The 25,495-nt window shown below is 37.5% G+C and overlaps 6 protein-coding genes across 7 annotated transcripts; 4 read left to right on the top strand and 2 right to left on the bottom strand.

The window, feature by feature from the left end:
• The first annotated feature begins 1,116 nt into the window (after positions 1 to 1,116).
• On the top strand, positions 1,117 to 2,929 carry LOC104777455 (small ribosomal subunit protein uS10c). Its single transcript, XM_010501721.3, has 4 exons — positions 1,117 to 1,557; positions 1,653 to 1,691; positions 2,176 to 2,508; positions 2,699 to 2,929. Exons 1-3 carry the CDS (start codon positions 1,330 to 1,332, stop codon positions 2,485 to 2,487), a joined length of 579 nt encoding a protein of 192 aa, XP_010500023.1. The 5' UTR covers positions 1,117 to 1,329; the 3' UTR covers positions 2,488 to 2,508; positions 2,699 to 2,929.
• A 3,862-nt stretch (positions 2,930 to 6,791) lies between these two features.
• Positions 6,792 to 9,814, bottom strand: LOC147949554 (uncharacterized). The gene is made up of 3 exons (XM_087500313.1): positions 9,359 to 9,814; positions 7,232 to 7,455; positions 6,792 to 7,150 (listed from the first exon to the last, which is right to left on the bottom strand). Exons 2-3 carry the CDS (start codon positions 7,441 to 7,443, stop codon positions 6,856 to 6,858), a joined length of 507 nt encoding a protein of 168 aa, XP_087356439.1. The 5' UTR covers positions 7,444 to 7,455; positions 9,359 to 9,814; the 3' UTR covers positions 6,792 to 6,855.
• LOC109127025 (glutathione S-transferase T2-like) lies at positions 7,752 to 8,461 on the bottom strand. The gene is made up of 2 exons (XM_087509511.1): positions 8,395 to 8,461; positions 7,752 to 8,344 (listed from the first exon to the last, which is right to left on the bottom strand). The coding sequence occupies exons 1-2, from the start codon at positions 8,459 to 8,461 to the stop codon at positions 7,752 to 7,754; spliced, it is 660 nt and encodes a 219-aa protein (XP_087365637.1).
• Positions 9,815 to 10,840: 1,026 nt separating the features above from the next.
• LOC104777445 (serine acetyltransferase 3, mitochondrial) lies at positions 10,841 to 12,338 on the top strand. Its single transcript, XM_010501713.3, has one exon. It carries the CDS (start codon positions 10,841 to 10,843, stop codon positions 12,035 to 12,037), a length of 1,197 nt encoding a protein of 398 aa, XP_010500015.2. The 3' UTR covers positions 12,038 to 12,338.
• Positions 12,339 to 12,593: 255 nt separating this feature from the next.
• Positions 12,594 to 18,219, top strand: LOC104777420 (ABC transporter C family member 7). Its single transcript, XM_087500212.1, has 9 exons — positions 12,594 to 15,114; positions 15,247 to 15,333; positions 15,417 to 16,031; positions 16,121 to 16,285; positions 16,469 to 16,763; positions 16,850 to 17,370; positions 17,464 to 17,527; positions 17,612 to 17,851; positions 17,939 to 18,219. The coding sequence occupies exons 1-9, from the start codon at positions 12,751 to 12,753 to the stop codon at positions 18,055 to 18,057; spliced, it is 4,470 nt and encodes a 1,489-aa protein (XP_087356338.1). The 5' UTR covers positions 12,594 to 12,750; the 3' UTR covers positions 18,058 to 18,219.
• A 111-nt stretch (positions 18,220 to 18,330) lies between these two features.
• LOC104777402 (ABC transporter C family member 6) lies at positions 18,331 to 24,359 on the top strand. Of its 2 annotated transcripts, XM_087500278.1 has the most exons (10): positions 18,331 to 18,918; positions 19,327 to 21,341; positions 21,463 to 21,549; positions 21,628 to 22,242; positions 22,339 to 22,503; positions 22,608 to 22,902; positions 22,996 to 23,516; positions 23,596 to 23,659; positions 23,747 to 23,986; positions 24,070 to 24,359. In XM_087500278.1, exons 1-10 carry the CDS (start codon positions 18,810 to 18,812, stop codon positions 24,186 to 24,188), a joined length of 4,230 nt encoding a protein of 1,409 aa, XP_087356404.1. In that variant the 5' UTR covers positions 18,331 to 18,809; the 3' UTR covers positions 24,189 to 24,359. The 2 variants fall into 2 exon arrangements, with proteins under 2 accessions (XP_087356404.1, XP_087356370.1); XM_087500244.1 differs by having other exon boundaries at positions 18,392 to 21,341.
• The last annotated feature ends 1,136 nt before the right edge of the window (positions 24,360 to 25,495 follow it).

Raw genomic sequence — 25,495 nt, 5'->3', positions numbered from 1 at the left:
TAATAATCTATGCTTCCTTTTGGCATTTTATTGGCTATAGATTTCATATAAATTTAGTTTTCCAAAACTTGTTATAAGTTTTGATTTAATTAGGAATTATATGTCTAAATCGTCAAAGCTATAGATGACTTTTATGCAATGTTAATGGAAAAAGGTATCATGATAATTAACTTTGGGTGTGAGCTAGTGATGAATATAAAATATGCTTATGATCGAGACAAGTATATGTATGTATAAGCGGAATACAAACGACTATGAGGGATGATTGGTCTATGAATAGTAAGGGCGTGTGGACAATAATTCTTAGAAGATGTCATTGTCTCTTTTTTTCTTGTTATTGGTTCAAGTCATTTTCTTTTAATTGCATTGCTATCATCATGCTAATTGTTAGGCTTTGTATCTGTATTTTTGTAAATTTTTTTTTTCTTTCAGTATGAGTTCATGAATCAAACATGTAACGTAAAATTAAAACCAGTTGCACACACCATAGGTGGTTTTGAATCGTGGTTGTGTAGAGAACTCAAAAACTCAAAACTCAATTAACTAAGCATTCGTGTTCTCTTCTTTCAAAATAAAAACAAAAAATGTACATATCAAGAAGACACCTATCAGTCACACGGATGAGTTTTCTACGAATCTCAAATCTAAATTGGTGAGAGACCCCCCAACCAAAAGAGCAACAAAACCATCAATGACTTGTGAGAATAGTGAGGAAAAAGCACTAATTATTGTTTCCTTGATTTATAGTAATATTTTAGTGGATTAATTTTTTATGATTTTATCCAATACTTATCAACGAGTCAATTGTCTTATATGTACAATTCTTTTCCACATCTACTGCATATTTTTATTAGGTTTCTTTTGTCGTGTTTTATTTGAAGAAATTTTTGTGAGTTGAATTCTCCAAAGATATTTATAGAAAATTTAAAGAAATTTCGAGAAAATACTTTAGTTAACAAACAATCCACGAGAGGAAAAAAAGATACCAAAAGAGTCAACATGACATATTGTAGACATAAACAAGCCGGAAAATATTGTGCAGCAGATTATAATAATGATTGTTATTATTATGGTTTTTCTATTGGGCCAAATGGGCTTTAGTAATAATAAGGTTAGGCCTTTTTTGTTTTATTAAATGGGCTTGGAATAAATAATATCTCATCACATAAAAAATATACAAAAAAGGTTTTGGATAAAATGGATAACCCTCGAGACCAAACAAACAAACACAGCTGAAGAAGAAACCTCACCCTTCGAACCTTAAGATAGAGGACGAAGAAGAAGAAGAAGAAGAAGAAGAGAAATCGAATCCTTGTTTTGGCTAATTCCATGGCGGTTTCTACTGTATCATCGCTTCTGTTACCATCATTCGTCATTCCAAGCTCTTCGCCTTCTTCTACGAAACTCAAAGTCTCTCTGCTACCTTCATCTTCTTCTTCTACCCATAGCGGCCTTACTTCCTCCGTCCTTACCAAACCTTCCATCTCGTTTTTGAAGCTCTTCGCTGTTCCTGAAACCCTAGATCCTACTCCAGAAATTCTCGATGAACCCTCTGAGGTATACACTCTTCTTCGATTTGGGAATCAAATTCCGAGCTTTTGATGTAATTCTCTTAATACATTCTTTTGTTTGTGTGTCTGTGTGATTCTCAGGTTCCGAGTTCTTCCTCCATCAGTGTTGACGCAGATAAGGTAAACGTCCATTGCTTTTTTAAAGTCCATTTGCTTTTAGAGCTCACTTACTAGAGATTGATACGCAGATTTTACAGATTACTTTATGCATTGGTGTGTTCTAACTTCTATGTCCATGTTCGTCAATTCACTAGCCTTTTTTTTGGTTTGCTACGTCTTCACAGTATTATAAAGTCTTATATCATTGTGTTGTAACTTTTATGTCCATTGCTGTTAGAGCTCACTACTAATAGAAATTGATACGCAGCAGATTGTTCCAACGATATGTTATAGTTTGTGTTTTCTATGTCCATCTTTGTCCAATTCATTGACTTTTTCTTGCTTCACTACATTTTCACAGCACTTAAAAGCCTCATTTGTGTGAAATGCCCTTCAAGTTTAAATCATCGTTAGATGGGAATGTTCTTACTGTATCTCAATAGGATTCCCCCACACCAGAGTTTTTTATTTTTTTGGTGAAGTTGGTGTGTTTTTGTGTTAGCAGATGGCGCCAAAGCAAAAGATTAGGATCAAGCTTAGATCATACTGGGTGCCTCTTATTGAGGATTCATGCAAGCAGATACTTGATGCTGCCAGAAATACCAATGCTAAGACAATGGGTCCTGTTCCATTGCCAACCAAGAAGCGTATCTACTGTGTTCTCAAGTCTCCTCACGTTCACAAGGACGCTAGGTTCCATTTCGAAATCCGGACACACCAGCGCATGATTGATATTCTCTACCCTACTGCTCAAACTATCGATTCTTTGATGCAACTTGATCTTCCTGCTGGTGTTGATGTTGAAGTGAAGCTCTGAAGAACCAACGTAACTATAATGGTAACAATATAAATCTCTTTCCTCTTTCTGTATATTCTGAATACAGCTCAAACTGATGTGTTTAGTTAGTGAAAATTCTGCAAATAGGCTCCAACTGAATCCTGTGTGTACTTACCCACACCAAGAATCTTCATCAAATTACAATCTTGCTCTTCTTGTTCTGAACCAAAATAATGTTTTTCTTCCTCAGAGGTGGATGGGCGTTTTGCATTGAATGAATAGACCGTTTCAGATATCAACCGCATTGTTTAGAACTGGTAAGCCTTGTTATCATCTTTTTGAGAGAGAGCCTTTGTAATGAAAAATGTAAGTTGTATTATCTGGTCCTAGCAAAGTTGGAATCTTTAGCGATGCTTGGTTCTTAGTTGATGAACATATATCTTCAATTAAGCAAGTTCAAAGGAATTTGTTTTTTGTTTTACTAATTGCTGTTATGATCAAATTGTTTTCTTTATGTATTTGAGTGGAATCTTTCTTTCAATATAAGTATGACTTAGTAATAATATGATACACACTTTTTTTATAAATCAGGACGTTGGAATCTTGAAAGCGACGTCATTCTTGTAATTAACGCATAAGTTCATTCACAAACTCAATAGGGGAAATTCTTTTTTTTTCTTTGAGCATTCCAATGAAAAAACAAGAATGATTTTATTGTAAAAAAACGAGGAGGTTCATCGCCCACTCTTGAAGACCTGAACTGAAGCTGTAGAACCAACAAACTCAACTAGATGGCCAGTCCGACATAACACATATGGAACTAAAGGATACTAGAGTCAGTGCTTTAGGGCGGCGATACGTCACATTTCTTAGCAGCCAAATCTAACAGTCATAACTTTAAAATGTTTGATTTCCATTTTTTTCCTTATCTGATTTGGATTATGCAGAAATTTTCAACCCCTACAATTAAACTTGAAGAATATTCTTTGCCACACGTACAGTGACATACAACTTTATGATTACTTAAAATTATAAATGCCACAGTATGTGGTTCTGTAAGTGATCCATTTCATTGCAGGATCATCATCTCTTGACCTAAAGAAATAAAAGAATAGTCGCCAAAATTGAATTTTAGGTAAGTGGATGAGACAATGATGTGGCTGTTATTTATTAGTCGCTAAAGTTAAATAAGGCATATTCCCACGATATACCAACATGGACCGTCCGTTTTTATTTAATTTCGATTATATAGTTTCTCTTGCAAAAAAAAAACTCGAATAAACAGTAGGATTACTGGAATGAATCATACATAATCTCAGCGTCAATAGTCTTTATATGTACGAGAGATAGATTCTATAATAAAAATTGAAACAGTAGTATCATATTGGGTTGTGCTTCTTGCATTACATAGTGAAATCGTATTTGCATCAACAAAATGCTTAAAACTTTTGTACATATTGACCGACCCTACAAAGTTTTAGATCTTAGATTTAAATTGAAGTCAAAACTGTGCTTTTTTCTTCTTCTTCTTCTTCTTCTACGATTTATATACCAAAATTCTCATATTGGATTAAATCTGTGACGTGACGATACACACTGATATGAACTAGTACTATACTATACTATCACTTAAGATTTACTATTTTTGCAACTGTATTATGGAATTTAGCTGTAAATGATTCGTGATATCCTGAAATTAATTCTAATTCAATCTTGTTGTTTGCTAAATAGTCTAATCCCAATCGTTATATAAGAAGCATCAAGCAAACAGGGTTATGTTTTTTCAACACTCGAAGAGACAATTCTTTCAACGGCTGAAATTGAAAGGAAACAAAATATATACTCTCGTTCTCGTAAGCCTGAAAGAAACATAAGTTCCATTTTCTTTTCTTTTTTTCTTCTTTTGGTTTTAGCAAAGTATTATTTTGAGACTCATACATAATTGTCGGGAAATTATTGGAGGGGTCCTCATCTCCTCATTGTCATTGATGTGCCCTCTTTATAGTAGCTTTGCGTTTTATAATACCAACTGTGTTTAGAAAAAAGAAAAAAAAAACACACACACACACCTTTGTGTCTTTTTTGTTTCCCCTTGTTGTTTGGGATGGCAGTTACTAAAATAAAATATTTTTCTTAAACCCATAGAAGATTTTTTAATTTCCTTTTCACATCAACTCACTTGGATATAATAATTTAGTAAGTCACTATATATCATTGTCTACTCTAACCTATATTAGTTGAAAACAAATTGATAAGATAATTCAGTTGATTGGAGAGAGAGATGATAAAATTCAGCTGACCTTGGTTTGAAAATGGGAAGACAAAGAGAAGAAGATGGCTTCACGGATCTATAGACAAACTAAATAAGACCATGGGCATCGGTAGTCCTTCAATATTGGTCCCTCAATTATAATAGTAATATTTAGGAAGGTTCTTATTATTAATATGAGCATTGGTGTCTACTTCTTTTAAGTCCCCCAAATAAAATAATAATATTTTTAAAATTGAAAACATTAATTATTTAAATTTCTAAAACAAAAACATACTATTAAGATATTAAAAATAGAAAACATAAAACATAAAACATCAAAAGAAAAACAAACATTTTATTCAACTCATAGAAATTTGAAAATTAATCTTCATTATTTGGAAGATGTCCGAAGTTAGTCCAAATATGCTCAATCAAATCATGTTTTAGTTGGTCATGGGCTTGTTTATCCCGAAGTCTTGTTTGACGAGTAATCGTAGTGCTGATATTTGAACCGACACCGGGAGCACCAACAGTATATGTTTGATCGACATGTTCTCCGTGTTGAAATTCAGAAACAATGTTTCTGTAACTGTATGTATGTCGTTCATCTTCGACAATCATATTATGGAGTATTATGCATGATCTTATAACATTTGCCATTTTGTATTTATTCCATAAGCGAGACGGATTTTTAATAACGGCGAATCTAGCTTGCAAGACTCCAAAGGCACGCTCAACATCTTTCCGAACAGCTTCTTGTTTTTTAGAAAAGAGAGAATTTTTCATACCTTGTGGAAGTCGGATAGATTGAATAAAAGTGGCCCAATTTGGATAAATACCATCGGTGAGATAGTACGGCAAATTGTACTCCCTTCCGTTGACAACGTAGTGGACTTCGGGAGCTTTACCGGTTATTATGTCATCAAAAACATTAGAACGATCAAGAATATTAAGATCGTTCATAGTACCTGGAGCTCCAAAAAAGGCATGCCATATCCATAGGTCATACGAAGCTACCGCTTCCAACACAATTGTAGGTTTTCCGGTTGATCGTGAATACATGCCTTTCCAAGCCGTGGGACAATTCTTCCACCCCCAATGCATACAATCAATGCTACCAATCATCCCGGGAAATCCACGCTGTTCATTCTGATAGAGTAGTCTATGTAGATCCTCCTGTGTAGGACGTCTTAGATATTCATCTCCAAACACTTGGATGATGCCGGCGGTAAACTCGTGCAAACATTTCCGAGCTGTCGAAGCACCAATTCGTACATACTCGTCAATACTGTCAGAAGAAGTACCATATGCCAATTGACGAATTGCTGCAGTACATTTTTGTATAGGTGAAAGACCAGCCCGTCCAGTTGCATCTTGGGTTTGGCGGAAATATTCGATTTCGGTAGAGAGACGTTGCACAATTCGCATGAACAATGGTTTGTGCATGCGAAACCGTCGCCGGAATAAATATTCTGGATATGTTGGAGTGTCACTAAAATAATCATTCCAAAGATTATTGTGGCCTTCTTCCCGGTTTCGCTCGATATAAATCCTATCGTGTGGCTGGTTTGGTTCTGGAATAATGTGCGAAACATCATAAATGTTTTCTAAATAGCCCTCAAAATTATCACTGTCATCTGCTTGGTAGTGATAATGATTATCATCGGCTTGATAGTGATAATGATTTGAAGATGATCCCATTTGAAGAGAAAGGAAAAGAAAGGAAGATGTAAATTATATTAAAGAGAAAGGAAGAGAAAGGAAGAGAAAGGAATATAGAGGAAGAAATAACTGCCAATATGTTGTTGGTTTGATCGTGTTTGGTATGAGTATTTTGCTTGAGAATGTTTTGTTGAGAATGTTTTGTTGAGAATGTTTTGTATAGAAGAAGGTGGTTCTTGAGAATGTTTTCTTGATTTGGTCTTGTTTGGTGAGAGTTACGAGTTATCATATATAGGAAGAAAAGACTAGTGTCCGTGAGTTGCATTATTTTGTAACCCGTGAGTCTGAACAAAACAAAACAACAAGTTTCCCGTGGGATAACAAAACAAAACAAAGTACATAGCTAAAAAAACAACAAGTACCCGTGAGATAGGAAAACAAAACAACATACATAGGAAAACAACAAGTACCCGTGAGTTATTACAAAGTCTCATTTAATAAGTAGACATGAACAAAATACATGCGAAAATAACCATGACACAAACAACCAGCAAATCAGTTATATATCTAAACCTATTTTCATTACGTATCTCGTTAACTACATTCTCTAACATAACCATCTTCTCATTGATCTCTGATTCATATTCATTGAACAAAGTTAAGTAATCTACCTTCTCAACCATCACTTCATATCTTCTATCATTGTCCCTCAACTCCTCCACTACAGCCACATCCCACCACTTGTGAATATGCATCTCTCCATCATCGACATTTGGACATGTAAAGAACCTACAATATGTAAAAGAGTTAGCATATATAGCGAAACTAAATTGACTGATAGAATAGCAAAACTACATTAATATCACATACCTTCTATTGTAGCAGTTCGACAGAATAGGCTGCGCACCACAGTAGCATTCCTTCGGGAATCCATGCTCCACCTCAGGCTGAGGGGGGTATACCCTCGACTCTGCTTCATCCATACGAATGAAAGCATCTAGCTCTCTCTCCGCAGTGTCCTCTGAGTGCTTATCAGCCAGATCGGATGAGTCAGGCTGAGAGTAGCTATAGTCGTGTCCCATTTCTTACTTAACCTGAACATAGACAAGAAGAAGCACATTAGATTTAGTACAACAATTGTTTTAAAGAACTAACAATCTGATTAAGTTACTGATTTAGTTAAAATAGGCGAGTTACTAGCAATTGAAATATACTTATATTGATTTAGTTTCAAACAGCAAATACAAATCAAACAGAAAATACTAAAACATGAAATACAAATCCAACACGAAATATTAAAACATGAAATACAAATCAAACAAACAGGAAATACATAAGCCGAGTAACTAGAATGACCATAGAAAACAAACAACAAACACATGCTCTAATATCAGAAATACTGGGACACTATCTTCTTCATAATAACTTCTTCACTAGCATTTAAAGGTTCTTTTTTGGCTAAGAGAGTATCTAGGATGGCCAGCTTCTGCAGTTTCTCCTTTTCAGCCAATTCCTCTTTCTTGACATCCCACATGCTCTTATACTCAGCAAGAGTCTTCACGTTTGTGGACTGAGCATTGTTCCTCTTCGCCTTCGCAGCCTTAATCCCTTCTGGCCTTTTCTCATACTCCTCAACATTGCAGCTTGATGATTGTGAACCTTCGGCAGCTTGTTTCCTCTTTGTTGCAGGCTGGGATGGGGGCGTGTTAATGGTGTTTAGTGTGAGCCATTTCTGCTCAAACCTTAACCGAAACCAAGCATGTTCAAGGTTAAATCTCTTCTTATGGGCATCGAAGTAGATATCATGCGCATGCTTTAAGATATCATTTTCAGAATGACCAGAGCTGTTCAGTCTCTCCGCAGCTGCGAATGCCGCACAGAACTTGTTAGTTTGGTCATTTATCTTGTGCCAACGCTGCTTGCAATGTGTCGTTGGGAGCTTTGAGATGAAGGTTGGGAGCTGCGAGGAGAAGGTTGGGAGCTCTGTCCAGAAGGTGGATAACTTTCCCAATGAAAGTTATCATTTAAACCACCTTCTTCTTGACTGTTAAGCAAGTTTAAGTAAGAAGAAGACTGAAAGAAGGGATTCGTTGAATCCATATGAAGAAGCGAGTAGAGAAGAGAAGGAATGAGAAGTTAAGCAAGTATAGAAGAGAAGTTAAGCGAGTATAGAAGAGAAGTTAAGCGAGTAAAAGTGAGAAGGGGTTACTAAGTGAAATAGATTTCTGATGGAAATAGGAAGAAGATGGTTGGGGTTTAATAGCTTAAAAGTTAACTTGCAATAAGTAACTAAACATAAAGACCTAACAACCAATGTCTAATCAAAATTTAAGACAAGTACTTGATACAACTACCAAATAAAACAACAAACTATGAACATACCAAACCAAAATTAAAGACAATCAACTACACAACAATCACAATTTATTAGAAGTACACATTAATGTTTTACCTAAAATATTACAACTACCAAATGTCCTTTATCCTAAAATTCTTTATCAATTAAGACAAAAAAACAAAACAAAATAGAGTTTGTCAATTTAAAAACCAATGTTTTAACCAAATCAATGTTAAAACCAATTTTTGCAAATATACGATTTCGTATACTATCAACAGCAAACGACACAGAAAATAAAACATTAATTATACTCATGTTATCAAGAAACGAATTGACCTTTAGACAAGCACAAATCGATCTTTATAAATAGATAAATCGATCTTTACACATGAAAAAACAGAACAATTGAAACTAGACACCAATAGATACCCCTAATTCGAAACCCCTAATTCGAAAACCCTAATTCGAAAACCCTAATTCGAAAACCCTAATTCGAAATCCCTAATTCGAAATCCCTAATTCGAAATCCCTAATTCGAAATCCCTAATTCGAAATCCCTAATTAGAAAACCCTAATTCGAAAACCCTAATTCGAAATCCCTAATTCGAAAACCCTAATTGGAATACCCTAATTCGATAATCAGAGATAAGAAGACATACCTTAATTAGCGTCGGGAGAAAAGAGAAGATCGCTTCGGGAGAGAAGAGAAGATCGGTTCGGGAGAGAAGAGAAGATCGCGTCGGGAGATAAGTGAAAATCGGACCGCCAGGAAAGCTTCGAGACGTTGATAAGATCGGACCGGCCTCGGGAGAAACAGCAGATCGGCTTCGGTAAGAAATTCTGGTGAGAAGAAACGGAATCGCTTCGTGAATTCGACGAGGATGTCTATCGCCTCTCTCGTCGCCGTCGAGAGAAAATAAAGAAGTGAAAGAAATTTTTGTCCAAAGAAATGTTTTTCGGAAAACCTAGAGATAATCTACAACCAATCACAGTTGAACACGTGGCGAAGTTGACGGATGAAAAACGTCCTAAAATAAGAAGCGTTCCTTCGATTATGGGCCTTTTTGATTTAAATTTAAATCCAAAAATAACGGGGGACGGCCCGTGTATACGCCATTGCACTTGCTCTAATGTCATTACATACGTCACTCTATTTTTTTTTTTTTTTTTTTTGTAAATATAAAAGCACCAAGGTTGGTTCATATTATATATGTTAGATGTTGACAGTGAAATATTAGAACTAATATGGTATTGTACTAGCAAAAATTCACTTCTACGTACGTCCAAAATAATCTCTTTTCATTGAAATAGTTATAAATTTTTGCTAACCAAAAAAGGATGTAGTTTGATTTTTCGTAGTCCTTGTTATTTAAAAAAAAAAATTATTTTGAGAAAAGAATAAACAAATAGAAATGGGGGTTGATGGTAACCAAAAAAGTAGGTGTCACAAAAAAAGTACATGTGATGAGTGAGCTGATGAGCTTCACTTACACAAAATTAAATAGTACTATTATTACACACAACAAAAAAACTCTGACGACAATTAAAATAAACATGTGGTAATTTATTGTTTAACCAAACAAGGTGCTACTTTGTTATGACAGGTCAGGTCGATCGACATGTGTATATCAAGATTATTTCATTTGCACGGGGGAAAAAAATATTTTATGTATAAAGATTGCCATGCCATTTATTTTTAAAATAAATTACACAAAATTTTAAAACTAAATAACACACATTTTTATTAATTCAATTTCTTTTACAATAGTACAGCTTGGTGAAAAAATAATTAACTAAATGATGGAAAGAAAAAGTATAACGTATAAATTTCTCATAAAATACTGCAATCATATTTATCCCCATAGCCTCTCCACGACAGACTAGTGTTCACAGTAAAATACTACAAAATGATGTACATAAACAAAGAAATTACTAATAAAGCATTTTGTAAAAGAAGGAAACAAATCTGAAAGGAAGAGAGAGAGAGAGAGAGAAAAAGAAAAAAAACCAAAAATATATAAATTTGTTTACATCCTTCCATTTTGGTTTCGATTATGATTATTACCTAAACAAACAAAAAAAAATCTCTTTTGTTTTGTTTTTTTTTCTATCTTCTTTTTATAAGCCGAGGAATTGCAAAAATGTTGCCGGTCACAAGTCGCCGCCACTTCTCAATGTCCCTATATATGCTCCGTTCATCTTCACCACACATCAATCTTCATCATCATCATCATCGTCACTCTTCCTCCTCTTTCCTTCTCCCTTCTTTTCTCTCCTCCACCTTGAAACAACAACAACATACTCCTCCATCTCCTCGTCCTCCAATGGCTGCGTGTATCGACACCTGCCGTACTGGTAAACCCCAGATCTCTCGTCGCGATTCCTCCAATCCCACCAACGACGATGTTCGTTACATAAATTACTTCCGTTCTTCTTCTTCTTCTTCTGCTTCCTCCTTCAATGGAACCCAAACCAGAACCCTCCACACCCGTCCTTTACTCGAAGACCTAGACCGAGACGCTGAAATCGACGACGTTTGGGCCAAGATTCGCGACGAAGCTAAATCCGACATCGAGAGAGAACCAATCGTCTCCGGCTATTACCACGCTTCAATCGTCTCTCAACGTTCCTTAGAAGCTGCGTTAGCCAATACCTTATCCGTTAAACTCAGCAATTTGAATCTCCCAAGCAACACGCTTTTCGATTTGTTCTCAAGTGTTCTTAACGAAAGCCCAAAGATTGTTGAATCTGTGAAACAAGATCTGTTAGCTGTTAAAGAAAGAGACCCAGCTTGTATTAGCTACGTTCATTGTTTCCTTCACTTTAAAGGCTTCTTAGCTTGTCAAGCTCATCGTATTGCTCATGAGCTTTGGACCCAAGACCGCAAAATCTTAGCTTTGTTGATTCAGAACAGAGTCTCTGAAGCTTTCGCCGTTGATTTTCACCCTGGGGCTAAAATCGGTACTGGGATTTTGCTTGACCACGCTACAGCCATCGTGATCGGAGAGACGGCGGTTGTTGGGAACAATGTTTCGATTCTTCATAACGTTACGCTTGGTGGAACGGGGAAACAGTGTGGAGATAGGCATCCTAAGATTGGTGATGGGGTTTTGATTGGAGCTGGGACTTGTATTTTGGGGAATATTAGTATTGGTGAAGGAGCTAAGATTGGTGCTGGATCTGTTGTGTTGAAAGATGTGCCGCCACGTACGACGGCTGTTGGGAATCCGGCGAGGTTGCTTGGTGGTAAAGATAATCCGAAGACGCATGATAAGGATCCTGGTTTGACTATGGACCAGACATCGCATATATCCGACTGGTCGGATTATGTAATCTGATTAAAAAGTTGTTGTTGTTAATGGCTTTTTCATTGTTCTCTCTCGGCTTCTTTTGTTATTGAAGCTGGAGAACTTATGATATGCGATGCTGTTTCCATAATCAGATCATTTGTCTCTCTCTATAAGTTTGAGTCTGATTAAGATGGGATTTGAATGTAAAACTCGGAAACCCTAGACTCGAGTTTCCTGTGGTTGGTTTCTGATTAGCAGAGACTTTATGTTTAGTATGTAAGTGTTTATTTGGTTAAACCATGGATTCTGTGATCAATCCTGTTGGTGGGAATAAAACGAAGATTCATCATTTCTCTTGAGTTTTGTTTTGCTTACTACAGCTTTCTAGGAAATGATAACAAGACCAGTCAGGATCCTGGATTGCTTGCTACAATCTATTAAAACTCTTACCTATTTTGTCTGTAAGTATTGTCTGCTTCTGTTGGAAATTGTTGTAGAAAAAACGGTAAAGCGAATACAGAACCAGGTCTTGGTCTTCTTGGCTTGTTCTGAGCTAGTTTCCGGGAAATTAATATTCTGTTCAGAAAATTTACTATGAGTTTCTGCGTATTGTTGTGGTGGACGTTGTTGAGACGTCAAGGAATTATAATCTATTGCCACTGATGAATTTGTCTTCCAAATAATATATTTTTTGACGGGTTTTTCTATATATACTATCCATCGTGACAGACTCGAACAATTATTCTCGTTTCCATTGCCTAATGAAACAGAGTTCTGCAATGGACATTACTATCGATTTTTTCCTCTTCGAGTCCAATTACTTTCCAATGTTCTCCATTTTCTTCAATCTGCTTCTGTTGTTTGTTATGTTTGGTTCCTGTGTTTACAAGAAAAGGGTGGCTTGTGACAATAGTGATGGTTTTACGAGTGAGAGATTTAAGGATATGTCTTTAACATACAAGAAACTGGTCGTTATATGTTGTGAGTCTTTTTCTGCCTTGAATTCAGTCTTGTTGCTGGTAAGTTGCTTCCACCTGCATACAAATGGTTGGGATCGCAGTGAACTGATGGTTATTTTAGATCATCTATTTACAGTCCTTTCTTGGGGTGCCATCTCTTTCTACCTTCGTAGTTTATCCACCAATTCTCATGATAAAAAGTTTCCTATTTTGCTTAGAGTCTGGTGGGTTTTCTATTTTATGTTTTCTTTCTACCGTCTTTTGGTAGTCATTTCTCTATACAAGAAGCAAGAACTGGTGTCAGTTCACCTTTTACTGTCTGATGTAGTGGCCGTTAGCATGGGGTTGTTTCTTTGCTATTCATGTTTTCAGAAGCAAAGAGAAGGTGAAAGGATCAACTTACTCGAAGAACCCTTCTTGAATGAAGGTGAAACTAGAGCGGCTACTCCTGTGCAGTTTGATAAGGCCGAAGAGGATGAGGTTGTTACACCTTTTTCGAACGCTGGGTTTCTAAGCCATGTAAGTTTCTCTTGGATGAGTCCTTTGATTGTCTTAGGAAACGAGAAAATCATAGACAGCGAGGATGTTCCTCAAGTTGACAATAGTGACAGAGCTGAGAAACTATTTGGGATACTTAGGAATAAGCTTGAATGGGACGATGGTGAAAGAAGAATCACCACGTTTAAGCTTATTAAGGCACTCTTCTTTTCAGTATGGCGAGATATCCTCTTGTCAACTCTGTTTGCTTTTCTCTACACAGTCTCTTGCTACGTTGCACCGTATCTCATGGATACTTTCGTTCAGTACCTGAACGGTCGAAGACAATATACAAACGAAGGGTTTGTTTTAGTGACAACTTTTTTTGTTGCTAAGCTCGTAGAATGCCAAGCGCGGAGGAATTGGTTCTTCAGGTTGCAGAAAGCTGGGATTGGAATGAGATCTGTCCTGGTTACGATGATCTACGAAAAGGGCATGACCCTTCCCTGTTATTCAATGCAAGGACACAGTAGTGGTGAGATCATAAATCTCATGACAGTAGATGCTGAGAGAATCAGTGCTTTTAGTTGGTATATGCATGATCCATGGATACTTGTCTTACAAATCAGTTTAGCCTTACTGATCTTATACAGAAGCCTTGGGCTAGGATCCATTGCAGCTTTTGCTGCAACTTTTTTGGTTATGCTGGGAAACATTCCCTTGGCAAAGTTGGAAGAGAAGTTTCAGGGGAACTTAATGGAATCTAAAGATAACAGAATGAAGAAAACAGCGGAGGTCTTACTGAACATGAGGATTCTTAAACTTCAGGGATGGGAGATGAAGTTCCTTCATAAGATTCTTGAGCTTAGACGCATTGAAGCAGGGTGGCTTAAGAAGTTTGTGTATAACTCGGCAGCTATCAGCTCTGTTCTATGGGCTGCACCATCTTTTGTTTCCGCAACAGCTTTTGGCGCTTGTATGCTTCTGAAGATTCCTCTTGAATCGGGAAAGATAATAGCTGCTCTTGCAACTTTTCGAATTCTGCAAAATCCGATATACAAACTTCCTGATACAATCTCCATGATTGTTCAGACAAAGGTATCTCTTGATAGGATTGCATCTTTCCTTTGTCTTGACGATTTGCAGCAAGATAGTGTGGAGAGAATTCCTAGTGGAAGTTCAAATATGGCTGTAGAAATTACCAATGGTGCTTTCTCTTGGGATGACTCTTCTACCATCCCAACGCTGAGAGACATAAGTTTCAAAATTTCTCATGGGATGAATATTGCTATTTGTGGTACTGTTGGTTCGGGGAAATCAAGCTTACTCTCATCTATACTAGGTGAAGTTCCCAAAATATCTGGAAATCTTAAGGTTTGTGGAAGAAAGGCATACATTGCACAGTCGCCTTGGATCCAGAGCGGCAAGGTCGAAGAGAACATTCTGTTTGGTAAGCCAATGCAAAGAGAATGGTACGAAAGGGTGCTTGAAGCGTGTTCTTTGAATAAGGACTTGGGGGTACTTCCGTTCCGTGATCAGACGGTTATTGGGGAAAGAGGTATCAATCTAAGCGGTGGACAGAAGCAGCGAGTACAGATTGCACGTGCTCTTTACCAAGACGCAGATATATATCTATTTGATGACCCTTTTAGTGCAGTAGACGCTCATACTGGATCACATCTCTTCAAGGTAACAATCATTTTCTTTTCTTTTTGATAAGGTAGAAGGTACATATACTCTTACCTTCTACCCTGTGCTGGCTTCTGGCCTTCTTTTAGGTATTTTGATATGATCTCTCACGCTCATCGTTTACTATAACAGGAAGTCCTGCGGGGGCTTCTGAGAAATAAGACAGTCATATACGTCACTCATCAACTTGAATTCTTGCCTGAAGCTGATCTTATACTGGTTTGGACTTGTTCCTCTACCATCTTTCCAAAGCATTTGCTAATCACAAATTTATGATATCAAATAAATAATCGTTTTGATAGGTTATGAAAGATGGGAAGATCACACAAGCGGGAAAGTACAATGAAATTCTTGAGTCAGGAACCGATTTCATGGAACTTGTAGGAGCTCACACTGATGCCTTAGCAGCAGTTGATTCATATGAAAAAGGATCTGCTCCAGTACAATTAACTACAAGCAACGATAACAAAGTTTCCGACGAAGAAGAAAAACAAGAGGAAGATTTGCCGCTTAACCCGAAAGGACAACTAGTTCAACAAGAAGAGAGGGAGAAAGGCCAAGTTGGGTTCACTGTATACAAAAAGTATATGGCACTGGCGTATGGTGGAGCACTTGTACCTATTATATTGGTTGTACAGATTCTCTTTCAGATTTTAAACATTGGGAGCAACTATTGGATGGCTTGGGTAACTCCAGTTTCTAAGGATGTGAAACCTCCAGTGAGTGGCTCTACATTGATTCTAGTCTATGTAGTTCTAGCCACTGCAAGCTCCTTCTGCATACTTGTCAGAGCAATGCTGGCTGCGATGACTGGTTTCAAGATAGCTACTGAACTTTTCAATCAAATGCATCGTTGTATTTTTCGAGCCTCCATGTCATTCTTTGATGCTACACCAATAGGCCGAATTTTGAATAGAGTAAGAACTATCTTTGCTTACTTACTCGATGTGTAGTAACGATACCAAAAACTTCCTTCTCTGATCAATGTTGTTTCCATCCTGATTAGGCTTCTACAGACCAAAGTGCCGTGGATTTGAGATTGCCAAGTCAATTTTCGAATCTTGCTATCACTGTTGTAAACATTTTGGGGATTATTGGAGTGATGGGACAGGTTGCTTGGCAGGTCCTTATTGTCTTCATCCCTGTCATTGCTGCATGCACCTGGTATCGGGTATTCTTCATAACACAACCGCACTTGGATTATAAAGCTTAGCTTGATACTTTGGCTTGTATAACTTTTAGAATCATGATAAGATAATCAAGGAGAACTAATTTAATCATTGATACAACTCATACTAACGTTCTTGAGGTTCTCACACCTAAGTCTTAATATTGATTTAACATATGTATGCAGCGATATTACATATCTGCGGCTCGGGAACTCGCAAGATTAGCTGGAATAAGCAGATCGCCTTTGGTGCAGCATTTTTCTGAAACACTTTCAGGGATAACAACTATCAGAAGCTTTGATCAAGAACCAAGATTCCGCACCGACATCATGAGACTCAACGATTGTTATTCTCGGCTGAGGTTCCATGCCATTTCTGCTATGGAGTGGCTCTGCTTCCGTCTTGATCTCTTATCCACTGTAGCATTTGCGCTTTCGCTTGTTATCTTAGTTTCTATCCCCGAAGGAGTCATTAATCCAAGTAAGTCACCACCCTTTAATCAGTGTTTTTGTTTTTGGTTCAGATTCACAACTAAAAATCTTCCTCGTCATTCTGCTTCTTAAAAGGCTTTGCAGGATTGGCGGTTACATATGCTCTCAATCTAAATAGCCTGCAGTCCACTTTAATATGGACACTTTGTGATCTTGAGAATAAAATGATATCCGTGGAGAGAATGCTTCAATACATAAACATCCCCAGTGAACCATCACTCATTATTGAATCAGCTCGGCCTGAGAAATCTTGGCCCTGTAGTGGAGAGATTACTATCTGTAATCTGCACGTACGATATGGGCCACATTTGCCTATGGTGCTGCGTGGTTTGACATGCACTTTTCCAGGAGGCCTGAAAACAGGAATCGTTGGAAGAACAGGATGTGGCAAATCCACTCTAATTCAAACCCTTTTTAGGATTGTGGAACCTACTTCCGGAGAAATCAGGATTGACGGAATAAACATCTTGACCATTGGGCTGCATGACCTGCGTTCTAGACTCAGTATCATACCTCAAGAACCAACTATGTTTGAAGGCACGGTTCGTAGTAACTTGGACCCTCTTGAGGAATACGCTGATGACCAGATCTGGGAGGTTCGTTGGCCCTTTGTTTTTTCTTTCTCTTTGTGTTTTGAAGATGGCAAGAGTAATCTTCTCACACAATTTTGTTTGTTGGTCACATTTCAGGCACTCGACAAGTGTCAACTTGGGGATGAAATAAGGAAGAAAGAACTAAAGCTAGATTCCCCTGGTTAGTATAAAACTACTTCTTTAATGAGTCATGTTGAATCTCTTTAACAAATCTACTTAATCTAAGCGTTGTTTTGTATTTCAGTAAGTGAGAATGGACAGAACTGGAGTGTTGGTCAGAGACAACTGGTGTGTCTGGGACGAGTCTTGCTCAAGAGAAGCAAAGTATTGGTTCTTGATGAAGCAACTGCTTCTGTAGATACAGCGACTGATAAACTGATCCAGGACACACTGAGACGACATTTCTCGGAATGTACAGTGATAACAATTGCACACAGAATATCTTCCGTTATAGACAGCGATATGGTCCTCCTCCTAGACCAAGGTTATTGAACTGGTGAACATACACTTTTTTTTATTTTACGTGAATTCTATCAGAAGATCTAAGAATGGTAAATCTATGCAAGTGCAGGGCTTATAGAAGAACACGACTCACCGGGAAGATTGCTGGAAGACAGGTCGTCTTCATTCTCAAAGCTTGTGGCAGAGTACACTGCAAGTTCGGATTCAAGATTCAAAAGAAGCTGTTAGGATCAAAGATCCATCCATAAAAGCTTAGAATGCAACATTGTATCATTATATTAATAGATTAATCATCCTGCTTTTGTCGTGTTTCTATAAAAGAATCGAATTGTAATTTGTAAAAAACAAAAGTTTACTGTTTATGTAAAAAAAGAGAGATTAGTCACGCTATCTTACTGCAAAGTTTTTTTTTGTTGTCTAATGTTAAATTATTCTGGCTTGTTTTGGTAAATTTGGTTAGTGAAAAAAGCCAATTGTTTTGGTTATTGAGTTGATTTTTTTTTTGTTCTTTTTAAAAAAAAAGAGAAATTGTTTATTTATTTTCTTAATACTTAAAAAAAAATGTAGTAAACAAAAAAATCCAAATCTGCTCCAAAACTCAAAAGTCAAAATATTCGAAATCTATGTTGGAGCCACAAATTTTCTGCTGGGAAGGGTTACATGAAGGAGCTCAATCACACACTTGTTGCTCTTATCAATTTTGTTCATCGTGTTGGTCTCAAGCTAAAGCTCTGAGGAGGAAGTCTGAAGATGTTATAAGGCGTTCGGGAAACAGTGCGGCCATGGGGTTTCCCGATCAGATCCGCCGCGTACGACCGCGTTGCAAAATCCGGCGAGATTTCCAGGTGATGATTAGATTCTGTGATCAAATTGGTGGGAAAAGTTGAAGACTTTATCATCCTAGAGCACTCAGGGAGTAGATAGATGCTGCTACCGTCAGTAACTATCATCTGTTGTTTCTCTGAAAAGTCAATTTTTTTATGGTCCTTCTTCGTTCGGTGGAGTTTCACACTTTTTGTCATACGGGAGTTTCTGCGAAGGAGGCTTTAAGCATTATTAAATTCATCTTTGTTAGGATGCTGCGTCATGGTATGTATATACTTCTATTTTGTGCTTGTCTTAGTCTTGCAAAGTAGTATTATTTATTGACTCAGTAGCCTATAAATACCTTGTCATGCGATTGAACATTTTGGTCAACACTCAATTTCCTCATGGAAAATCCTATAGATTTTTTTCTCCTTGAGCCCATCTACTTTTCGGTGCTCTCCTTTTTCTTGAATCTGGTGTTGTTGCTTCTTCTTTTTGGTTCATGGGTTTACAAGAAGAAGGTAGCTTGTGAATATAGTGATGGATTCATGAATAAAGGGATTAAGATAGTGTCTTTCTTGTATAATAATAAAGTGGTTCTTCTGTGTTGTGTGTCATTATCTGTGTTTTATTCTGTCTTGTTTTCGTTAAGTTTGTTCCACTTGCATACAAATGGCTGGGTTCTCTTAGATCTTCTGTTCGCTGCGCTTGCTTGGGGTGCCATCTCTATCAACTTGCGTGGCGTGAACACTGATTCTCAGGAGCAAAAGTTACCTTTTTTGTTTAAAGTCTGGTGGGTTTTCTATATCATGGTTTCTTGCTACCGTCTTGTGGTAGATTTCATTCTATACAAGAAGCAAGAACTGGTGTCATTTCACACTGTGATTTCTGATTTGGTGGGAGTTTGCACTGGCTTGTTTCTCTCTTGTTTGTGCTTGTGGAAGAATGGAAAAGGGGAAAGGATCAACCTTCTCGAAGAACCACTCTTGAGTAATGTTGAATCTAGTGAGAATGAAGAGGTCACTACACCTTTTGCAAAAGCTGGGATCCTAAGTCTCATGAGTTTCTCTTGGATGAGTCCTTTGATTACCTTAGGAAATGAGAAAATCATAGACAGCAAGGATGTTCCTCAAGTTGATTGTAGCGACAGAGCGGAGAGCCTATTTTGGATATTCAGGAGTAAGCTTGAATGGGACGATGGTGAAAGAAGGATCACCACATTTAAGCTAATCAAGGCACTCTTCTTCTCAGTGTGGCGAGATATTGTTTTGTCAACTCTGTTTGCTTCTGTCTATACCTTGTCTTGCTACGTTGCACCATATCTCATGGATACTTTCGTACAGTACCTGAATGGTAACAGACAATATAAAAACCAGGGTTATGTGTTAGTGACAACTTTTTTTGTTGCTAAGCTTGTGGAATGCCAAACACGGAGGCAATGGTTCTTCAAGGCGCAAAAAGCTGGGCTTGGGATGAGATCCGTCCTGGTTACGATGATCTACGAAAAGGGGTTGACACTTCCATGTTATTCGAAGCAAGGACACACTAGTGGCGAGATTATAAACCTCATGGCAGTAGATGCTGACAGGATCTGTGCTTTTACTTGGTTTATGCATGATCCATTGATACTTATTTTACAAGTTAGTTTGGCTTTATGGATCTTGTACAAAAGCCTCGGGTTGGGATCAATTGCAGCTTTTCCTGCAACTATTTTAGTTGTGCTGGCAAATTATCCCTTTGCAAAGTTGGAAGAGAAGTTTCAGAGCAGTTTGATGAAGTCCAAAGACAAGAGAATGAAGAAAACAACGGAGGTCTTACTGAACATGAAGATTCTCAAACTTCAGGGATGGGAAATGAAGTTCCTTTCTAAGATTCTTGAACTTAGACATATCGAAGCTGGCTGGCTAAAAAAATTTGTGTATAATTCATCCGCTATCAGCTCTGTTTTGTGGACTGCACCTTCTTTCATATCTGCAACAGCTTTCGGCGCGTGTATATTACTGAAGATTCCTCTTGAATCAGGGAAGATACTCGCGGCTCTTGCTACTTTCCGGATTCTGCAAGGCCCAATCTACAAACTTCCGGAAACAATCTCGATGATTGTTCAGACAAAGGTATCTCTTAATCGGATTGCCTCTTTTCTCTGTCTCGATGATTTGCAGCAAGATGTTGTGGGGAGGCTTCCTAGTGAAGGTTCAGAAACGGCTATGGAAATCAGCAATGGTAACTTCTCTTGGGATGACTCTTCCCCAGTCCCGACATTGAGAGACATCAATTTCAAAGTATCTCATGGCATGAATGTAGCTATCTGTGGCACTGTTGGCTCGGGGAAATCAAGTTTACTCTCATCCATACTGGGTGAAGTTACCAAAATATCTGGAGATCTTAAAGTTTGTGGAAGAAAGGCATACATTGCACAATCACCTTGGATCCAAAGCGGAAAAGTCGAGGAGAACATTCTGTTTGGTAAGCCAATGGAAAGAGAATGGTACGAGAGGGTGCTTGAAGCATGTTCTTTAAATAAAGACTTGGAGATACTTCCGTTCCATGACCAGACAGTTATTGGGGAAAGAGGTATCAATTTAAGCGGTGGGCAGAAACAGCGTATACAAATCGCCCGTGCTCTTTACCAAAACGCAGATATTTATCTCTTTGATGACCCTTTTAGTGCAGTAGACGCTCATACTGGATCACATCTATTCAAGGTAAAAAGCTCCCTTTATTTCTGATTATCTTGACTTGAAGTCCATCAAAATCTTACAATCTACTTTGTGTTGACTTCTGAAATATTATATGATCTCTCACGCTTATTGTTCTTTCAAACAGGAAGTTCTGCTGGGGCTTCTGAAACACAAGACAGTCATATATGTCACTCATCAAGTTGAATTTTTGCCTGAAGCTGATCTTATACTGGTTTGTGACTTATCGCTCTACTATCTTTCTAATGCATTGTCTAATCACATGTTTATGAAATTAGAATAACTATTGTAGGTCATGAAAGATGGCAAGATAACACAAGTGGGGAAATACAATGAGATTCTTGAGTCAGGAACAGATTTCATGGCACTTGTAGGAGCTCACACCGATGCCTTAGCAACAGTTGATTCACATGAAAAGGGATCTGCTTCTGCCGAATCAACTATGAAGAAAGAAAACGAATTACTCCATGATGAAGAAAAACAAGAGACAGATTCGGGTCACAAGCCAAGCGGACAACTTGTTCAAGCAGAGGAAAGGGAGAAAGGCAAAGTTGGGTTCACTGTGTACCAAAAATACATGGCACTAGCATACGGAGGAGCAGTTATTCCGTTTATATTGGTAGTACAGATTCTCTTTCAGCTTCTAAACATTGGGAGCAACTACTGGATGACTTGGGTGACTCCTGTTTCCAAGGATATGGAACCTCCAGTGGGCGGCGTCACATTGATTCTAGTCTATGTAGTTCTAGCGATTGCGAGCTCCTTCTGCATACTCGTCAGAGCAATGCTGGTTGCGATGACTGGTTTTAAGATAGCTACGGAACTCTTCACCCAAATGCATCTCAGCATTTTCCGTGCCTCCATGTCATTCTTTGATGCCACCCCAATGGGTCGAATTTTGAATAGAGTAAGTAACTCCAAATGCTTGGTTACTCAAAATAAAAAAAATAGATCCTATTCGAGCTCTTTCCCTTAATGACTCTATTTTCAATATTTGGTTTAGGCTTCTACAGACCAAAGTGTCGCAGATTTGAGATTACCCGGTCAATTTGCATATGTTGCTATCGCATCTATTAACATTTTGGGAATTATCGGAGTGATGGTACAAGTCGCTTGGCAAGTTCTTATTATCTTCATCCCTGTGGTCGCTGCATGTGCTTGGTATCGGGTAATATTCATAAATCCATGTCACGTTTAGCCTCTTATTAATATTTAACATACTAATGTTTTTGTGGTTCTCAATCTTACTTATTGAGTTAATCTTGTACACAGCAATATTACATATCCGCAGCTCGAGAACTTGCAAGATTAGCTGGAATAAGCAGGTCTCCTATGGTACATCATTTTTCTGAAACACTTTCAGGGATAACAACGATCAGGAGCTTTGACCAAGAACCAAGATTCCGTGGTGACATCATGAGACTTTGCGATTGTTTTTCTCGGCTGCGGTTCCATTCGTACGGTGCAATGGAATGGCTCTGTTTCCGCCTTGATCTCTTATCCACAATCGCATTTGCTTGTTCACTTGTTATCTTAGTTTCTGCCCCTGAAGGTGCCATTAATCCTAGTAAGTAACCGCTCTTTATAATTGATTTTATTTTGGTTCAGATTCACAACTTAAAAGTCTTCCACATCTTTCTTGGTATTCTGCTTCTTGAAGGCTTTGCAGGTTTGGCGGTTACATATGCTCTCAATCTAAATAGCCTGCAGTCCACTTTAATCTGGACACTTTGCGATCTCGAAAACAAAATGATATCTGTGGAGAGAATGCTTCAATACATAAGTATCTCCAGTGAACCACCTCTTGTGATTGAATCAACTCGGCCTGAAAAATCATGGCCTTCTCGTGGAGAGATTACTATCTCTAATCTGCAGGTGCGATACGGGCCACATTTGCCTATGGTGCTACATGGACTGACATGCACTTTTCCAGGAGGTCTAAAAACTGGAATAGTTGGAAGAACAGGATGTGGCAAATCCACTCTAATTCAGACCCTTTTTAGGATTGTAGAACCTGCAGCTGGAGAAATCAGGATAGATGGAATAAACATCTTGACCATTGGGCTGCATGACCTGCGTTCTAGACTAAGTATCATACCTCAAGATCCAACCATGTTTGAAGGCACGGTTCGTAGTAACTTGGATCCTCTTGAGGAATACACTGATGACCAAATCTGGGAGGTTCGTTGGCTCTTGTTTCTTTCAGTGTTTCTGCAGATAGCAAAAGGAAGGTTCTCACGTGATTTTCTTGTTCTTTCAGACACTAGACAAGTGTCAACTTGGGGATGAAGTAAGGAAGAAAGAACTAAAGCTAGATTCCCCTGGTTAGTATAAATAAATAAAAAATTGTTGAGAAGAGTATCTTGAATCTCTTTGACATAGATTTATGAAAGGGATCTCTTATATTTCAGTTAGCGAGAATGGACAGAACTGGAGTGTTGGTCAGAGACAACTGGTGTGCCTGGGAAGAGTCTTGCTCAAGAGAAGCAAAGTGTTGGTTCTTGATGAAGCCACTGCTTCTATCGATACCGCTACTGATAATCTGATCCAGGAGACTCTGAGGCAACAGTTTTCGGATTGTACAGTGATAACAATCGCACACAGAATATCTTCTGTTATAGACAGCGATATGGTCCTGCTCCTAGACCAAGGTCCTGACTTTGATCATACACTTCTATTTACAATTTATAATCAGAAGACTAGTGTTTTAACTGTTTATGTATCCTTATTGAAGGTCTTATCAAAGAACATGATTCACCGGCGAGATTGCTTGAAGACAGGTCGTCATTATTCTCAAAGCTTGTGGCGGAGTACACAGCGAGTTCTGATTCCAGATCCAAAAGAAACTGTTAGAACCAAAGATCCATAAAAACGGGACCAAACAAGTTTGTTTACCGTCTTGCCTTTGTCGTGTTTCTATTTTATTTGTGATCAGACGTTTGTGCTCTACTTTTTTAGCTGATGAAACTTCCATGAAAGTGGCATAATTAAATTGGCAAAAGTAAAAAAGTTTGGACATTAAAAGATTTTAAAAGTAGACTTGGACTTTTTTTTTATAGTCCAGTGGCTGTGACCACATACATGCACAAGGCTCCATACCGTGGTAAACTAACGGCTTACGGAATGATAACATGATTATTATTAGAATATATAGACTTGGTGGTATCTTTGAATGCTGACGATATTATTAAAATCATAGTTATGAAAAGTATATACAATATTAATATAGTGAGATTGAGTGTGATGTTATTGGGACAGGCATTGACTGACAAAAACAGAGACTTATCACTTCCTTGCAGCCCAATCCTCTAGGAATCTTGTTGATTTTCTTCCCAAGAAATTTGTGCACTATGAGACAGACAACTTTTCAAATAAATCTTAACCCCACAAAAAAAATGATAATTTAGTTGTTGGGCTATGATATGCCTTGTGATTAGTTATGTTAAAAATAGGATATATACATTTCTTAATTGTTGTGTGTCGAATTTCACTTTTAAAGAAGCTTAAATTACGTTTTGTTTGATGTCACAGTCCAATAGTTTCTATATTCAAAGATCTAAAAATTAAAATCTTAAGAGTTATGTGAAATGTGATAATAGATTTTAGGTTTCAACTTCAAGTTAACACAAGTCAAAAGAGTAGATGAATATTCCACGAAATACGAAATTAGTTTGTATACGATGATACCATATAACCTATCGATTATTATTAATGTATGACTCATAATACAGTATGAGTATGACACAACTTTATTTAAAAGGAAAAAAACGTACATCATCAGACACACATGGATGGATACTAGTTGAAAGGTCAGCTAAGCACTTTGCTTTGGAAAAAAAGGGAGAGACCTCTATCTATCTATTCTATCCTTTGTTACGAGACTTAATTATCAATAAAGATTTTTTTTTTCTATTAAAGTTTTAAAAAATCGTTTTTTCTCTTCTTTTCTATTTATATTATTTTTTAAATGTAAGAGCTGCAAAAGTAGATATGAGGACAAAATTAAGCAAAGTAAGTTAAAATACTTGGAGAGGTGTAGAAGAAGAAAAATACAAGAGTTCTATTAACTTGTAAGGTACCAAGTACCAAATTTTGTTTTTTTTCTTATTTTTTTCTAAATCCTTCTTCTTAAAAAATTCTTATCAATATGGTAAAAAAAA

This window comes from Camelina sativa, chromosome 1, assembly GCF_030686135.1.
Source record: "Camelina sativa cultivar CO46 ecotype springtype chromosome 1, ASM3068613v1".
NCBI lineage: Eukaryota > Viridiplantae > Streptophyta > Magnoliopsida > Brassicales > Brassicaceae > Camelina > Camelina sativa.
Note: the sequence above shows the minus strand (reverse complement) of the source record. Positions and strands in the feature narration are given on the sequence as shown.